General features: G+C 40.3%; 1 protein-coding gene across 3 annotated transcripts in view; it reads right to left on the bottom strand.

The window, feature by feature from the left end:
* The window catches only part of lcor (ligand dependent nuclear receptor corepressor), a 74,940-nt gene that overhangs the window by 43,293 nt on the left and 12,176 nt on the right, over window positions 1-19,471 (bottom strand). For all 3 annotated transcript variants that reach the window (XM_055647070.1, XM_055647069.1, XM_055647068.1), the window contains exons 2-3: window positions 8,106-8,238; window positions 2,989-3,261 (exon numbers count right to left, since the gene is read on the bottom strand). In XM_055647070.1, the coding sequence (XP_055503045.1) occupies window positions 2,989-3,261; window positions 8,106-8,238 (406 nt within the window). The remainder of the gene's footprint in view (window positions 1-2,988; window positions 3,262-8,105; window positions 8,239-19,471) is intronic.

A 19,471-nucleotide genomic window follows, 5' to 3' on the forward strand; every position in this document is an offset into this window, starting at 1 on the left:
ATTTATACACATCAACTTGTTATTTGTAACATATTACATCTCTTTGCCACTGCCTTACTGCCTCTAATAATAACTCATCCCATAACAACCCTGGTCTTAACCTAACACAGATATTCTCTCGATCCTATTCATCTCCCATCACCAAACAGTCTGCAATTTAAAACTAACTCTTTTTAGTCTCCTTCCCAGTTCCAATGGATGGTCTTCAACTTGATATGTTAACTGCTTCACTTTTCATGCAGATACTGCCTCACCTGCTGAACAATTTTCTATTTTTTGTATTACATTTTCAACCTGGAGTTTAAATTCCTTCATATGCACTACTCTCCCCATCCCCGCAAACCCTGCATCCCTCAATTTCAGCCCAACGATACCAATTTCTACCACTGGTAGCTAAAGCAAAGTTCTGAAATTGCTTCTTCAAACTCCCAAACCTTTTTGCTGTGCTGTCATACATCCTTTGGGACACTAACTCACCTCTTTCACCAAGATGTTCACCACTGCTCTCATATCTCCTTACATGGCTAGCAATCAAATCTTGTCTGACAAATCCTCTGTGAAACATCTTAGGTTGTCTAATTATGTAAAAAGAGCGATATAATTGCAAGCTGTTACTGTTAGAAGATTTTTTTTTACATTTTGATTTTATTTCAGCATGATACTCTTGAATGTATTTTTGAATTTCAGAATACTTGCACCATAGAACATTTCAGCCATTGCAGACTTTCAGTTTAGACTACCCATCCATATTTCCAACAACCTCAAAACCATTTGTTGCCAATAACTTATCTAGCTCTTTCTCAAAAATACATCAGTTAATTAATTGGTCCAATTAAAATGGCAACAATCCTTTACACTGATTTAGCATTCCTGTTTATTGCAATTTCCACCCTTTATTTTTCATAATAGGCAAATATGAGCCTCAAATTTGTTCATATAAGAAAAGATGCCATATTCCATTTGTCCAAATCATGTTCTATATTACATGTTATGCATTACAATGTTATGCATTAATATTACACCTTGGTAACATCTCCTCCCCTCTCACTCATCCACTACATATGGGTCAAATCCTTAAGCCCCTTTCTACATCGCCTTTTGGAAAAAGAAAGACCAGATTACATGCAGGATTATCGATATAGATTTGGATTTGTGTGTTTGTTAACCATGGGACATCGGGAAATTCAGAAAATGCAAAAATAATTATTCCAATCTAATTCTATCCATTATGCTATCCAAAATACAAGCTATTGATAATCATGTTCCTGGAAACCTCCATTTGTCCTTCAACAAATTTCACATAGGTTTCCATAAAATTGTATACAAATACTGCATTTGACAGAATGGAATAACACTCCTGGGCAATTGCTCTTGTAGATATCAATTTACAGCATCAGGTACGCTTATCTTTCCTAATGGTGCCATAATCATAAAAACATAGAAAATAGGTGCAGGAGTAAGCAATTTGGCTCTTTGAGCCAGCACCACCATTCTATATGATCATGGATGATCATCCTAAATCAGTACCCCGTTCCTGCTTTATCCCCATATCTCTTGATTCCGTTAGCCCCAAGAGCTATATCTAACCCTCTCGTGAAAACATCCAGTGAATTGGTCTCCACTGCCTCCTGTGGCATGGAATTCCACAGATTCACAACTCGTATACGAGAAGAGATCATTTTGAAATACATTTAGTTTCAGTAATAAAAATATAATTCAGAATAAAATCATTTACAATTTAAAATTCAAATTGGGCCATCCAGAAGAAATTTGATCCACATATAGTTCTTATTCCACAAAATAAGATAATCCAGACAACAAAGGCAAGCATTTGGAAAAAAGACCAGTTGATATTAACCATAGTAAGAGACTCCGTTAACAAGGAAAGATGCTTTTCTGGTGCTAGACCGGCAAACTTTCCAGACAATTGGGTGTAATTCCAATTAAAACTTCAACACATTTTATTTGTTTTTTACCATTGAACCCATTGTGTTTAAAGGGAGAATGGGACTAGGTTTCATTACATTCTGCTTTCCTATATGATCAGCCATTTTGCCTTTGATTATTGACTCCAGAGATGAATTGTGAAATTATAGAGTCCCCCATGTTTTCCCATAAAAGTTTAGTGCTGGAGTGCAGTGAAGGCAGCAGAGTCAGGTTAGGTGAGGATCTTTGTCTATGTTGTGTGCAAGTCCCATCCTCTAATATATTTCAGTGAAAGTACCGACAATGGCTTAGAGCTCAACACCTAAGCACTTGCAAATGCAAGCATCGCCTATGCACAAATGTGTTTCCCTGGAATTGCACACTTGCCAACACAGTATTTTAAACACTAATACAAAAACAAAACTGCAGATAATTAAATTGATTTAAAAAATAAGGAAAATCTTGACTGCAAGCCAGGCAGCAAATATAGACAAAGAAAAGGAATTAACACTCTGAATTGACTTCAACTTCTGAACGGCATCTCATATTTCGCTTGGGCAGTTTGCAACCCAGCAGTATGAACGTTGATTTCTCTAATTTCATGTAACCCCTGCATTCCCTCCCCTACCCCTCACCCCCCCCCCCCCCCCCCCCCCCCCCCCCCCCCCACCCTGGGCATCCTACTAGCTCCACTGTTCACATCCTTGTATCCATTCGTTATCACCTCTTCCCCATCCAACAAGGGGCCATTATGGGCTCTATCCTTCCTTAGTCATCTGTTGCTGGTCCTACTTTGTTCTGGCCTTTTCTTACCTCCAGTTCCCTATTCTCTATTTTCAGTCTGAAGAAGGGTCCTGATCCGAAACTTCACCCATCCTTTCTCCCCAGAGATACTGCCCAACCTGCAGAATTACTCCAGCACTTTGTGCCTATCTCTGAACTGATAGTCTGATATGTCGTTGATCTAAAACATTAATTCCTCTCTACCATTGTTGCCAGATCCATCGAGTATATCAGCTTTTTTAAAAGTAAATTACAGTTAAAAGACTAACTTTGACTTACCTTGACTGTCTGATTCAGAGTTAGACTTTCTTACGGTGAGATCCAATGGTCTATCTTGGTCAGCCATAAGAAGCTCACTTAAAACAGGGTTTAGAGCACATGCACCGAGAACAGGCGTTTTGGATGTACTTTGGTCCTTGGTGCTGGAGAGTACAATAGAGTCCTGAGAAGTGCTAGTTTTTGAGGTATATTCAGCGGCAAACTCCCTGATCATTTGATGCATAATCTCACGAACTACAAATGTAATGGTGGGGTCCACAACCCATGGATTATCTGCAAAGACAAGAGAAGCAATGTTACGTATTTTATTGGAAATGTACAGCATTTTTTATTACAAGGGAGCAGGTAAAGGCCTGTAGTTCCTTCTTCTTGACTTCGTTAGTGCTAAAGTACCCAGATTTTTAAAAAGAAGCATAATGCAGATACCACTGAATGAAATAGTTAGACACAGTCACAGCACAGAAACAGGTTCTTCAGCCCACCACGTCTTTGCGAACCATCATGCCCATCTAAATCAATCCCACCGCCTGCATTAATTCCATATCTCTCTATTCTTGTTCATTCAAATACCTGTCCAGATGCGGCAGGTATTTGAATGATACCTGCCGCATAAAGTGGCAGGCAGGCAAATCCAGGGCAAAAATCAAAAAGGGCCACTTTTCAGCATAATAGCATAAGGGGCAAGAGTGTTGTAAAAACAAGCCTGAAGGCTTTGTGTCTCAATGCAAGGAGCATTTGTAATAAGGTGGATGAGTTGAATGTGCAGATAGCTATTAATGACTATGATATAGTTGGGATCACGGAGACATGGCTCCAGGGTGACCAAGGCTGGGAGCTGAACATCCAGGGATATTCAATATTCAGGAGGGATAGACAGAAAGGGAAAGGAGGTGGGATAGCGTTGCTGGTTAGAGAGCAGATTAACGCAATAGAAAGGAAGGACATTAGCTTTGAGGATGTGGAATCGATATGGGTAGAGCTGCGAAACACTAAGGGGCAGAAAACGCTAGTGGGAGTTGTGTACAGGCCACCTAACAGTAGTAGTGGAGTTGGGGATGGCATCAAACAGGAAATTAGAAATGCGTGCAACAAAGGTAAAACAGTTATAATGGGCAACTTCAATCTACATATAGATTGGGTGAATCAAATTGGCAAGGGTGCTGAGGAAGAGGATTTCTTGGAATGTATGCGGGATAGTTTTCTAAACCAACATGTAGAGGAACCAACGAGAGAGCAGGCTATTCTAGACTGGGTATTGAGTAATGAGGAAGGGTTAGTTAGCAGTCTTGTTGTGCGTGGCCCCTTGGGCAAGAGTGACCATAATATGGTTGAGTTCTTCATTAGGATGGAGAGTGACATCGTTAATTCAGAAACAAGGGTCCTGAACTTAAAGAAAGGTAACTTTGAGGGTAATGAGACGTGAATTGGCCAAGAGACTGGCAATTGATTCTTAATGGGTTGACGGTGGATATGCAATGGAAGGCATTTAAAGACTGCATGGATGAACTACAACAATTGTTCATCCCAGTTTGGGAAAAAAATAAATCAGGGAAGGTACTGCATCCGTGGATAAAAAGGGAAATCAGGGATAGTATCAAAACAAAAGATGAAGCGTACAAATTAGCCAGAAAAAGCAGCCTATCAGAGGACTGGGAGAAATTCAGTGACCAGCAGAGGAGGACAAAGGGGTTAATTAGGAAAGGGAAAATAGATTATGAAAGAAAACTGGCAGGGAACATAAAAACTGACTGCAAAAGGTTTTATAGATATGTGAAGAGAAAAAGATTAATTAAAACAAATGTAGGTCCCTTGCAGTCAGAAACGAGTGAATTGATCATGGGGAACAAAGGACATGGCAGACCAATTGAATAACTACTTTGGTTCTGTCTTCACTAAGGAAGACATAAATAATCTGCCGGAAATAGCAGGGGACCGGGGGTCAAATGAGATGGAGGAACTGAGTGAAATCCAGGTTAGCCGGGAAGTGGTGTTAGGTAAATTGAATGGATTAAAGGCCGATAAATCCCCAGGGCCAGATAGGCTGCATCCCAGAGTACTTAAGGAAGTAGCCCCAGAAATAGTGGATGCATTAGTGATAATTTTTCAAAACTCTTTAGATTCTGGATTAGTTCCTGAGGATTGGAGGGTAGCTAATGTAACCCCACTTTTTAAAAAGGGAGGGAGAGAGAAAACGGGGAATTACAGACCAGTTAGTCTAACGTCGGTAGTGGGGAAACTGCTAGAATCAGTTATTAAAGATGGGATAGCAACACATTTGGAAAGTGGCGAAATCATTGGACAAAGTCAGCATGGATTTATGGAGGGAAATCATGTCTGACGAATCTTATAGTATTTTTCGAGGATGTAACTAGTAGAGTGGATAAGGGAGAACCAGTGGATGTGTTATATCTGGACTTTCAGAAGGCTTTCGACAAGGTCCCACATAAGAGATTAGCATACAAACTTAAAGCACACGGTATTGGGCGTTCAGTATTGATGTGGATAGAGAACTGGCTGGCAGACAGGAAGCAAAGAGTAGGAGCAAACGGGTCCTTTTCACAATAGCAGGCAGTGACTAGTAGGGTACCGCAAGGCTCAGTTCTGGGACCCCAGCTATTTACGATATATATTAATGATTTGGACGAGGGAATTGAATGCAACATCTCCAAGTTTGCGGATGACACGAAGCTGGGGGGCAGTGTTAGCTGTGAGGAGGATGCTAGGAGGCTCCAAGGTGACTTGGATAGGCTGGGTGAGTGGGCAAATGCATGGCAGATGCAGTATAATGTGGATAAATGTGAGGTTATCCACTTTGGTGGCAAAAACAGGAAAGTAGATTATTATCTGAATGGTGGCCGATTAGGAAAGGGGGAGATGCAACGAGACCTGGGTGTCATGGTACACCAGTCATTAAAAGTAGGCATGCAGGTGCAGCAGGCAGTGAGGAAGGCAAATGGTATGTTAGCATTCATAGCAATTGCAGTTGTACAGGGTCTTGGTGAGACCACACCTGGAGTATTGCGTGCAGTTTTGGTCTCCTAATCTGAGGAAAGACATTCTTGCCATAGAGGGAGTACAGAGAAGGTTCACCAGACCGATTCCTGGGATGTCAGGACTTTCATATGAAGAAAGACTGGATAGACTCGGTTTGTACTCGCTAGAATTTAGAAGATTGAGGGGGGATCTTATAGAAACTTACAAAATTCTTAAGGGGTTGGACAGGCTAGATGCAGGAAGATTGTTCCCGATGTTGGGGAAGTCCAGAACAAGGGGTCACAGTTTAAGGATAAGGGGGAAATCTTTTAGGACCGAGATGAGGAAAACTTTTTTCACACAGAAAGTGGTGAATCTCTGGAATTCTCTGCCGCAGAAGGTAGTTGAGGCCAGTTCATTGACTATATTTAAGAGGGAGTTAGATGTGGCCCTTGTGGCTAAAGGGATCAGGGGGTATGGAGAGAAGGCAGGTACAGGATACTGAGTTGGATGATCAGCCATGATCATATTGAATGGCGGTGCAGGCTCGAAGGGCCGATTGGCCTACTCCTGCACCTATTTTCTATGTTTCTATGTTTCTATGCCACTCACAATTTTGTTACTGTTCCTGCCTAAACCACCTAAACAGCTCCTCCTAAATACAAACTACTCTTTGTCTGGAGTATCCAGACATCCCCTCTGAATCTCCTCCCATGCACTTTACCCCTATGCCCTCTAGTTTTAGAAACTTGTTTAACCAACCACTTTAAAAAACGATATTTTCATCTTTTACATAGCTGAAACCATTAAAAATGTTAGAAAACCAACTATTGCCGGGGAATATCATTTATATCAAATTTAGCATAACACTGATTGTAGTCTGTGCGCATTACTATTGTAAAAATAAATATTCAATCATAGCATTAATAAATCTTTCTGCCAGCTGGATCCCAAGACAAATCTAGTGCAGGGTTATCATACATTTCCTAAAGACAAGGAAGAACATACAATGAAATAGTTCACCGAAATGAAATGAGAAACAGTCTACATTTGTTTTCTGAGCACATTACACATGTTCTTAGCAATATGAAAAAATAAACACCTACCAATGACATAAAACCCTCAAAACAATGTATGGAGGTGTAGCGTGAAGATAAGCATATAAGATAAGAATGTTAAACCCTTTCCCTCTAACTGACCCTGTTCTACTATGCAATAAAATTATGGGCCAAACTAAGTATACATACCCTTATCTCTTCCTTGTTAATACACCTTATCAACAAAAATCCACATACAGTAAACACCATTAATCAGGCACATATGGAACTTTGGCAACACCTGACCAACAGATTTTCTGGACTCATGTTATTTTATTAATACTTCACTATTTTAGATAGTAGGAAGGGATCAAGGATAGAACCTCAGGGAATACGAGAGGAGACAGTGCATGAAAAGAACCAACTGCAGGCAATTCTGTGGCCATGACTAGAGAGAAAGAAACCTGATAAGTTAGCTGGATGACTTTGGAATTATGTGGTCAACTCTGTCAGAGGCTGCCATCTTTTTTTTACACCCACTTTAACAATTATTTATTGACAGATTACATGGTGGTTATAAAATTCAGACAATTTTCATCCAATGTTAAGTCTTCCATTCACAAGAAGGAATATGCAGGAGACACAAAGGAACTGTAAAAAAAGTGCTAGAGTAACTCAGCGGGTCAGGCAGCATCCCTGGGGAACATGAAGGGCCCCAATCAAAACTTCACCTATCTACATCCTCCAGAAATGCTGCCTGATATGCTGAGTTACAACAGTACTTTGTGTTTTTCAAGCAACATACAGGATTCACAAGTTACAAGGATTCATTCCCATCACCTGAACAGTTCACAAGTCATTAATACGACTGCCTAAAATGATATTTAAATAAAAACATAGGTCAACCAACGGCAACGCATAATTAGACCAGAGCATTTAACTCAGGCATTCAAATTTCTTTGCAAGATGCAACGATATTGCTGAAAATTAGTTCTCACAGCAGCTGGAAAATTCATCCTTCCAGTCTTCAAGCATACGCTCGCATGTATGGGCGTTTGTAAACTATGGATGATCTATAGACCACAATGGCACTGTTCCAAGCTTTACCTTTCTTCTGAAGTACAGCATTGAGAAATGCTTCTGCTTGTTGCTCTAAGGGGTTAATTTTGGGTGGTTCCCGTCTCGACGATGTCTCAGCTCCAACTTCTAATTTTGGTTGTTCAAGAGCAAATAAATGTTCCTATAAAAAAGCAAATATGCAATTAGAACCAAATACAAAACAGGAAGCACAACCAAATTCACTAAACAAATATTACAAATTGCCAGGTGTAAAAGTAATACCTTTGTGGGTAGTTTTGCTTCCTCTTTAAGAAATACTAATGTACCACATACCTTCAAGTTCTTAATTAAAATATACCCATAAATTTGAAGAGCAACGCTACACTAGATTCTATTATAAATTAGCATGAATACAAAATATCTAAAGTAATTGTTACCCACATGCTAAAACTCACTTCACACATATTCATTGAACCATAGACATAAATATAAACAAAGCTTTACATTTTAAGTATGTGTATTTTCCAGATGAACATACTCTTATTTTGTAATCGATTAAGATTTTAAAAGTTCTCTCAAATATGTGTATGGGAATGGTATAATGATACAGCAGTAAGCTTCAGAGCGCTATGATGATAATGCCAATCACTGATTACCCCAACTTGCTATTATTCCGTCGTCATGGTAGCACAGGGAGAAAGTGCTTTGTGACATACAAAGATAGAGTGACGCACAAATACTCAAATTCACTAGAAATAGAATGGAAGCACACATCAGGTCAGGCAGCATTATTTATTTTTACGTGGTTCAGCATAGCTTCTCTAGTACTTCGGTATTAGTAACTGCCCTTTTCAACATTGACAGCAAGCCTACAGTTCCCTTGTAGCTTGTGATTTAGAATGAATAAATCCTACACCCCAAGAGAAGCTAGGAGGTAATTTTCAGAGTTCACAATGTAAAAGGTGGAGACATTATGGTTATTAGTTCTCCAACAAGACACTGACAGCTTGCATGGTACAAACGTAAATATCAAATGTCTAATGCCATTTTCTATGGTCAGAGGCTATTCATTCCTAAGTTCACCAGCCACTCACAATGCCATTAATCACCAAATTTTGTTTGTCTTAAGGGAAGAGCTCATTCATGGTGCTTTGTAAAAAATATCTGCATATTATGAATTGCAATAAATGCAGTCAGGAAATAAGATATAGGCAGAAAGCAATATTGTATATTCACAGAATCAATCCCAACATCCAAAGTAAAGAGACCCCAATCATTTCTCAATTCATCTATTCATTTTGTTCTTAGATTAATTTTGTTCTTAGAACTCCCAAACCAGGGCCCAATACAAATATTGCAGGCTAAATATTATATCACTCCCAAAATAACCATGTGATTACAGTGTACAATTAACACATGTCCTTTCAGTGAAAGGTCAGCATAGTAATTTTACACAGCACGCTAACATAATACAGTAGTATTAATCAGTTTCTGCTGCATTGTTGGTTAGCTGAATGCTTTAGCAGGAGGAAAACATAATTAGCTTGCACCACTTAAAATTAACCTGCTCTGCTTAAGTCAGTTGCAACTTTTGGAAAGGTGTACCAGAGCATCTTCAAATACCACTCCTACTACATAGGTGCATATACAGGTGCACCTATCAGACACTGCTCAGTTCACCGATTTACTTTCCAAAAATCTGAATGTATATGCTGATGGCCTCCGCAATAAAACGTGAATCGCATGACTGTAAATATCATGTTGAACTCTTAATAGCTTTCACAATACACAAAGAATGTGTGATACAAACTCATATTATCTCCACAATTTTATTGTGGCAATTAACAGATACCAAACGCCAGATATAAGATGAATCGCATTGAATTTGCAACTCAGACACTGCTTCATGAAAAACTAAACTCCACTACGTACTCCCCCTCAGAAACCTACTGAAAGGCGTAATTGGTTTATGTCCTACACTTCAACGTACTTAGAAAATAGCCACAGCATTCAACTCTTACAATCAGCCTTCATATCCAAGCCCAACTTTCAGTTGATAATGCATAAACATAGAATCTATTAACTGCAGAAATGAGACATTGTATTCAGAAAGTTAGAAGATAGAGAAAGATATTCTACAAATGACACAGAAAACAGAATTGAAACAATGTCTGCACACAATGCTTAAACTTTAGTTTAACCAGAGTAGCTTTGTTTACAAACTTGTTTCATTCCTACTTCCTCTCCTCAGTGAAGGAGAGAGAGAGAGAGGCATACTATGTAAATGGCTCACAACTGTTCAAATAAGATTCTTCCCTCTCAAATGATTCAAAGTTTAGTTTCAATAAACAAAACAAGCCAGGGAGAAGAACGAGGTAATTTTTTTTTTTTTAAAACACACTTGCAAGAAAATGTAAAAAGGTAGATTACACACACATTTACCACAGAACAATTTACCATACACAGGTCAATATATAGCTTTAAAATAATTTATGTATATATTTAAGATTAACTCATAAATGGAGGCAGATATGAAAGCTACCTTACTGAATAATTAAGTTAATTGTTCCTGAAATTCACAGCAAAAACTACCGAAAAGGCAAATATTTAAAAACTCTGCTTTCAATACCATCCATATCAGGATATCCTGTCTCTGTGATGGAAAACAATGTTTTAATATATATTTGCAATCATGATATCTAATTTCAGGAGGTCCAGCAAAAGTAAAAGACTACAATTGTTGGAAAGTTTAAAAAGTTGCAAATTTAGGAAAACTGTAAAGGAAGGATCTTCTGAATCTAAAATAAAGATTGCGTTTGGGTATAAACAAAATTGGATTGTTGTCTACAATTGCAAGAATATCTGTTATTTTGGATCATTACTATACTAGAAAAGATTTAATTACAAATTGCAATGATACGTTAAGGGCCACAAAAAAGATCCCACAGACCCATCATCACGAGGACAGGAAACAACGAGCAGTCTAAAAAAAAATCTAACATTATTAAGGATTGTATTGTGTTGCTGGTTGCAGCTGAAGAGGATAGTTGCTTATATGCAGAAGGGGAGCAGTGTGGGAGTCTCACAGAACCCACGTCAGAGCAAGAAGGAAATCTTCTTATAAACATGGCCAAATTCAAAGCTCCTTCCAGCTATCCAGCTTCTAGGCAGCCAAGCAGTAAGATATTAAGGATCTTCACCTGGGCTGCATGCTGAGTGTTCTGCTGGGAACTTGACATGAGTAACTGTCCTTGACTGGCACTCCCACAGCAAAGTCCGGTGTGGATAGGATGGCTGGATCGGGCCATTGTTACGCCACATAGGTCAACTAATGTGGCCACCCAGTGCTGAAACTGCTGGCACTGGACAATATTCAATGAATTCATTCGTACAGGACATTGTTTGGGGACTGATAGCACCCAATCCATGTGTTGACATACTATCCTGGTGCTGTATGACAAAAGCTGCTGTCTACCCCTCTCTTCGTTTGGATGCACAGGTCTCCCCAGCCTAGTGATGTCTCAATGGTCAAGCTCAACCACTGTTGAGTTTGTCACTACAGAGTGTAGGGAGGGCAGAGAAGCAAATTATATACTGGAGACACAGAAGACTGCAGATGCCGAATTATTCAGCAAAGTTCTGGAGGAACTCAACGGGTTAGGCAGCATCTATGGAGGCAGGGCTGTGGAGTCGATACCCAAAACACCCGACTCCTTGATTTCTTGTGTATCCGACTCTGACTCCGACCCCTAGGTATAATAATTCTAAAACTGCTAATGATGAAGAAAGACTGGATAGACTTGGTTTATACTCTCTAGAATTTAGGAGATTGAGAGGGGATCTTATAGAAACTTACAAAATTCTTAAGGGGTTGGACAGGCTAGATGCAGGAAGATTGTTCCCGATGTTAGGGAAGTCCAGGACAAGGGGTCACAGCTTAAGGATAAGGGGGAAATCCTTTAAAACCGAGATGAGAAGAACTTTTTTCACACACAGAGAGTGGTGAATCTCTGGAAACTCTCTGCCACAGAGGGTAGTTGAGGCCAGTTCATTGGCTATATTTAAGAGGGAGTTAGATGTGGCCCTTGTGGCTAAGGGGATCAGGGGGTATGGAGAGAAGGCAGGTACAGGATACTGAGTTGGATGATCAGCCATGATCATATTGAATGGCGGTGCAGGCTCGAAGGGCCGAATGGCCTACTCCTGCACCTAATTTCTATGTTTTCTATGTTTCTATGACATTACACAAAATTGCATTTCATAAGATGATTCATGATTCACATGAATCATCGGACTACCTTTTAAAACCATGTCATTAAAGTTTTGAGTCTAATGGTTGCAGCTATGCTAGTGTGGCTTTTTTATTGTTTATTCTTGAAAAAACACAATTCATAGAAACATAGAAATTAGGTGCTGGAGTAGAGGCCATTCGGCCCTTCGAGCTTGCACCGCCATTCAATATGATCATGGCTGATCATCTAACTCAGTATCCCGTACCTGCCTTCTCTCCATACCCTATGATCCCCTTAGCCACAAGGGCCACATCTAACTCCCTCTTAAATATAGCCAATGAACTGGCCTCAACTACCCCCTGTGGCAGAGAGTTCCAGAGATTCACCACTGTCTGTGTGAAAAAAGTTCTTCTCATCTCGGTTTTAAAGGATTTCCCCCTTATCCTTAAGCTGTGACCCCTTGTCCTGGACTTCCCCAACATCGGGAACAATCTTCCTGCATCTTGCCTGTCCAACCCCTTAAGAATTTTGTAAGTTTCTATAAGATCCCCTCTCAATCTCCTAAATTCTAGAGAGTATAAACCAAGTCTATCCAGTCTTTCTTCATAAGACAGTCCTGACATCCCAGGAATCAGTCTGGTGAACCTTCTCTGCATTCCCTCTATGGCAATAATGTCCTTCCTCAGATTTGGAGACCAAAATTGTACGCAATACTCCAGGTGTGGTCTCACCAAGACCCTGTACAACTGCAGTAGAACCTCCCTGTTCCTATACTCAAATCCTTTTGCTATGAAAGCTAACATACCATTCGCTTTCTTTACTGCCTGCTGCACCTGCATGCCTACCTTCAATGACTGGTGTACCATGACACCCAGGTCTCGCTGCATCTCCCCCTTTCCCAATCGGCCACCATTTAGATAATAGTCTGCTTTCCCGTTTTTGCCACCAAATTGGATAACCTCAGATTTATCCACATTATACTGCATCTGCCAAACATTTGCCCACTCATCCAGCCTATCCAAGTCACCTTGCAGTCTCCTAGCATCCTCCTCACAGCTAACACTGCCCCCCAGCTTAGTGTCATCTGCAAACTTGGAGATATTGCCTTCAATTCCCTCATCCAGATCATTAATATATATTGTAAATAGCTGGGGTCCCAGCACTGAGCCTTGCGGTACCCCACTAGTCACTGCCTGCCATTGTGAAAAGGACCCGTTTACTCCTACTCTTTGCTTCCTGTTTGCCAGCCAGTTCTCTATCCACATCAACACTGAACCCCCAATGCCGTGTGCTTTAAGTTTGTATACTAATCTCTTATGTGGGACCTTGTCGAAAGCCTTCTGGAAGTCCAGATACACCACATCCACTGGTTCTTCCCCTATCCACGCTACTAGTTACATCCTCGAAAAATTCTATAAGATTCGTCAGACATGATTTACCTTTCGTAAATCCATGCTGACTTTGTCCAATGATTTCACCACTTTCCAAATGTGCTGCTATCCCATCTTTAATAACTAATTCTAGCAGTTTCCCCACTACTGACGTTAGACTAACTGGTCTGTAATTTCCTGTTTTCTCTCTCCCTCCCTTCTTAAAAAGTGGGGCTACGTTTGCTACCCGCCAATCCTCAGGAACTACTCCAGAATCTAAAGAGTTTTGAAAGATTATTACTAATGCATCCACTATTTCTGGAGCTACTTCCTTAAGTACTCTGGGATAAAGCCTATCTGGCCCTGGGGATTTATCGGGCTTTAATCCATTCAATTTACCCAACACCACTTTCCGACTAACCTGGATTTCACTCAATTCCTCCAACTCCTTTGACCCGCGGTCCCCTGCTATTTCCGGCAGATTATTTATGTCTTCCTTTGTGAAGACGGAACCAAAGTAGTTATTCAATTGGTCCGCCATATCCTTGTTCCCCATGATCAACTCACCTGTTTCTGACTGCAAGGGACCTACATTTGTATTAACTAATCTCTTTCTTTTCACATATCTATAAAAACTTTTGCAGTCAGTTTTTATGTTCCCTGCCAGTTTTCTTTCACAATCCATTTTTCCTTTCCTAATTAAGCCCTTTGTCCTCCTCTGCTGGTCTCTGAATTTCTCCCAGTCCTCCGGTATGCTGCTTTTTCTGGCTAATTTGTACGCATCATCCTTCACTTTGATACTATCCCTGATTCATTACGCTAAAGGAAAAAAAATACATATAGGACAGACAAAATTAAAATTCAAATGCATTAAAAATTATAAAAGCATTACTCCAAAATTTATTAAACTAAGACCACAGGTATGAGCTAAATGGCTAAATTATGACAAAAAAAAATCTCATGTGCAATAGAAATTAAAAGTAAATGCATAGGTAGTTAAGTTTGCTACAAAAGTACATACCTAAAATGTATTAATAACTTGTCCTTAGCTTCTGCCAGATCCTCTTTCATTGAAGCCCTTAAATCGGATTTAATTATTTTCAGTGCGGAGATCAGTCTCTCCACGCTGACCTGAGTGGGAGGTATGGCTGTTACTATCATAGCTGTAAATTTGACTATTTCTGGACAGGCAGGGATGACTTCTTGTACTGTAAGTTTAGATGAGTGATCATATTTCTCTACTTCTTTTAAACCACCAAGAAAATCTTGCTTAAATTCCATTGGTTTAAAATTAAAAGGATGATTTTGCACGTTTAAACGGGAACGCTTTGCTCTCTAAACATTTTGCAAAATCTTTCATAATTTCAAGAGGATGAGAAGGGTTTGGTACCCCCATCTTCATTTTGTGGTTCTGACTTTTCAGGTAGTAGCCCTTTTATCCAAATTGCAACATCACAAAGGGCCTCTTTTACTTTAGCAATTTGATCTTCACTCAACAAGATTGGATCTACATAGACAGCTGCTAACAATATCTGATTTTCAAGTAGCAGACTCTCTCTTTTCTTCATTGATGATACAATTCCTTCAGCAATTAATCCTCCAGCTTTGGATAGGTGAAATATTAAATTTTTCCACTCCCATCGGAATGTACCAGGAGTTAAATCCTCTGCTTGCAGCTTTTTGGTGACTGCACGAGGGTGAGCTTCTTCTAATTGTGATACCAACCTCCATTGACTTATAGTCAGTAAGACACTGGGATTATCAATGTCTTCTAGGAAGGGTTTAACAGGCAGGGGATCAGCATTCTGGGGGAGACAAACTGGAAATATAAGGATGGAGTTAAAGGGAAAGAGAGTATAAGAAGAGTTAAGAAAAACACCAGATTTAATGGGGCAGAAATCTCAGGAAGGGATAAGAGAGTATGGGCAAGTGCAATAGGAATCGATGTGAAAGGTGAGGGGAGTAATGGATTAAAAGTATTATATATGAATGCACAAAGTATGAATAAAGTGGATGAGCTTGAGGCTCAGTTAGAAATTGGCAAGCATGATGTGGTGGGAATTGCAGAGACATGGCTGCAAGAGGACCAGAACTGGGAACTGAATATTCAAGGGTATACGTCCTCTCGAAAAGACAGACAGGTGAGGTGGGCAGAGGGGGTGGGGTAGCTCTGTTGGTGAGGAATGAAATTCAGGCCCTTGCGAGGGGTGACATAGAATCAGGAGATGTGGTCAGTATGGATATAACTGAGGAATTGTAAGGGTAAAAAGACTCTAATGGAAATTATCCACAGGCCCCCAAACAGTAGCCTGGATATAAGGGTGCAAGTTGAATCAAGAGTTAAAATTGGCATGTCGCAAAGGTAATGCTAGGGTTGTTATGGGAGATTTCAACATGCAGGTAGACTGGGAACATCAGGTTGGTACTGGACCCCAAAAAAGGGAGTTTGTGGAGTGCCTCCAAAATGGATTCTTAGAACAGCTTGAACTGGAGCCTACCAGGGAGCAGGCAATTCTGGATTTAGTGTTATGTAATGCACCAGATTTAATAAGGGAGCTTGAGGTAAAGGAGCCATTAGGTAGTGACCATAATATGTTAAGTTTTAATATACAATTTGCCAGGGAGATGAGAAAATAGGAAGTGGCAGTATCACAGTTGAACAAAGGGGACTATGGAGGCATGAGGGTCATGAACTGGCCAAAGTTGACTGGAAAGATACCCTAGCAGGGGTGACAGTGGAACAACAATGGCAAGTATTTCTGGAAATAATACAGAAGGTGCAGGATCAGTTCATTCCAAAGAGGAAGAAAGATTCTAAAGGGGCGACGTCGCTGACGAGGGAAGTCAAGGACAGTAGAAAAATAAAAAAAGTATAACACAGCAAAGATGAGCGGGAAGCCAGAGGATTGGGAAATTTTTAAAAAGCAACAGAAGATAACTAAAAAGGCAATATGGAGAGAAAAGACGAGGTATGAAGGTAAACTAGCCATGAATATAAAGGTGGATAGTAAAAGCTTCTTTAGGTATGTGAAGAGGAAAAATACCAAAGTTGGACCCTTGAAGACAGGTGAACCTATTATGAGGAACAAGGAAATGGCAGATGAGTTGAACAGGTACTTTGGATCTGTCTTCACTAAGGAAGACACAGACAATCTCCCAGATGCACTAGTGGCCAGAGGAGCTGAAGGAAATTCACATTAGGCAGGAAATGTTGGATAGACTGCTGGGACTGAATGCTGATAAATCCCATGGTCTGCATCACAGGGTACTTAAGGAAATGGCTCTAGAAATCGTGAACGCATTGGTGATCATTTTCCAATGTTCTATAGATTCAGGATCAGTTCCTGTGGATTGGAGGATAGCTAATGTTATTCCACTTTAAGACAGGAGAGAGAAAACAGGGAATTACAGACCAGTTAGCCTGATATCGGTGGTGGGGAAGATACTGGAGTCAATTATAAAAGATGAAATAGCAGCACACTTGGATGGCAGTAACAGGATTGGTCCAAGTCAACATGGATTTACGAAGGGGAAATCATGCTCGACTAATCTTCTGCAATTTTTTGACGATGTAACTTGGAAAATGGGCAAGGGAGAGCCAGTGGATGTAGTGTACCTGGACTTTCAGAAAGGCTTTGATAAGGTCCCACATAGGAGATTAGTGACCAAAATTAGAGCACATGGTATTGATGGTAGGGTACTGACATGGATAGAAAATTGGTTGGCAGACAGGAAACAAAGAGATGGGATTAACGGGTCTCTTTCAGAATGGCAGGCAGTGACTAGTGCGGTACCACAAGGCTCGGTGCTGGGACCGCAGCTAATTACAATATACATTGATGATTTAGATGAAGGGATGAAAAGTAACATTAGCAAATTTGCAGATGACACAAAGCTGGGTGGCAGTGTGAACTGTGAGGTGGATGCTATGAGAATGCAGGATGACTTGGACAGATCACTTGGGTGAGTGGGCAGATGCATGGTAGATGCAGTTTAATGTGTATACATGTGAGGTTATCCACATTGGTGGCAAAAACAGGAAGGGAGATTCTGTCTGAATGGTGTCATGTTGGGAAAAGGGGAAGTACAACGAGATCTGGGGGTACTTGTTCACCAGTCACTGAAAGTAGGCATGCAGATACAGCAGGCAGTGAAGAAAGCTCATGGCATGTTGGCCTTCATAACAAGAGGAGATTAGTATAGGAGCATAGAGGTCCTTCTGCAGTTGTACAGGGCCCTAGTGAGACCACACCCGAGTACTAGAGTGCAGTTTTGGTCTCCAAATTTGAGGAAGGACATTCTTGCTATTGAGGGAGTGCAGCGTAGGTTCACAAGGTTAATTCCCATGATGGCAGGATTGTCATAGGTTGACAGAATGGAGCGACTGGGCTTGTATACACTGGAATTTAGAAGGATAAGAGGGGATTTTATTGAAACATAAGATTATTAAGGGATTGGACGCGAGAGGCAGGAAACATGTTCCCAATGATGGGGGAGTCCAGAACCAGGGGCCACAGTTTAAGAATGAGGGGTAGGCCATTTAGAATGGAGATGAGGAAATACTTTTTCACCCAGGGAGTTGTGAATCTGTGGAATTCTCTGTTTCAGAAGGTAGTGAAGGCCAATTCTCTGGATGCTATCAAGAGAGAGTTAGATAGAGCTCTTAAAGATAGCGGAGTCAAGGGATATGGGGAGAAGGCAAGAATGAGGTACTGATTGTGGATGATCAGCTATGTTCACAGTGAATGGCGGTGTTGGCTCGAAGGGCTGAATGGCCTACTCCAGCACCTGTTGTCTATTGTCAAGCAAATGCTTAATCATCATATATGTGTTGCACCAGCGAGTTGCTTGGTTCAAAATAGCTCCCTTTCCTGCACGTCTCTGGAGGAAAGCATCAATTTTAGAAGTCCTAGCTGCTGCGGCTACTTGCCTCCCCATACCTATCAGAGTAGCTGCATGGCATTCTTTCAATCCATCTCTTATTGCTAGTTGCAATGTATGTACAGCAGAATGCATATGTTGGTTTAGACAGAGCTGAGATGTCTCCTCAACAATATCATCTAAAGTTTCATCATTCTGTTCTATTTCTGCTGTTTCAGTTTCAGAATCTGCATCAGAGATCTACCTTTCAGTAGTGACTTTTTCTTCTTCAATTTTATTAATCTTTTCTGTTGTGCTTTGCATATTTGAAACATTATCAGTGACGATGCATAGAATCTGGTCTTTCTTAATTTCAAAATCTTTCAAAATTTCTTCCGCTAAGTTTTGGAGAATAAATGCTCTCATGGTGTGCCTTGGTGTCCTTTACCCCTAATGTCCAAGTTACTATTTTATTGTTTTCATCAACAAATCGAGCATTGATGGCAAAATAGTTAAATCGATGACGAGTGGTGGCATCCATTTTAATGAACATGAGCCGCGCTTAAGAGTTTTTTGAAGCTTTTCCTTTTCATTCTTGGCTTCTTTAAGTATACGTTTTCTGATACACTCCCTTGCCAGAGAAACTCCTAGTTTCTTAGCCATTTCTTCATTTTGGCCTAGAGAGGCTAGTTGTGAAAATAAAGTTAAGGCTACACCATTTCTTACAACATTCGGTAAGGTGCTTCTTAAAAATGTCTGTGGTCATTGTTACAGCTTGTCCGGGTTGTCCCTCAAGAGATTTATTTTTTGCTGACTTTAATGTAGTTGTAAGATTTTTTATTGGCTCTTGTACCTGTCTCATTTACAACTTCTAAAATTTTAGGGTGGAAACGCTGCAAATGCCTTTTCAAATTTGAAGCTCTTGTTGGAGCATTTTTATTGGAGCCAGATT

The sequence above is a fragment of the Leucoraja erinacea genome, chromosome 15 (assembly GCF_028641065.1).
Source record: "Leucoraja erinacea ecotype New England chromosome 15, Leri_hhj_1, whole genome shotgun sequence".
NCBI lineage: Eukaryota > Metazoa > Chordata > Chondrichthyes > Rajiformes > Rajidae > Leucoraja > Leucoraja erinaceus.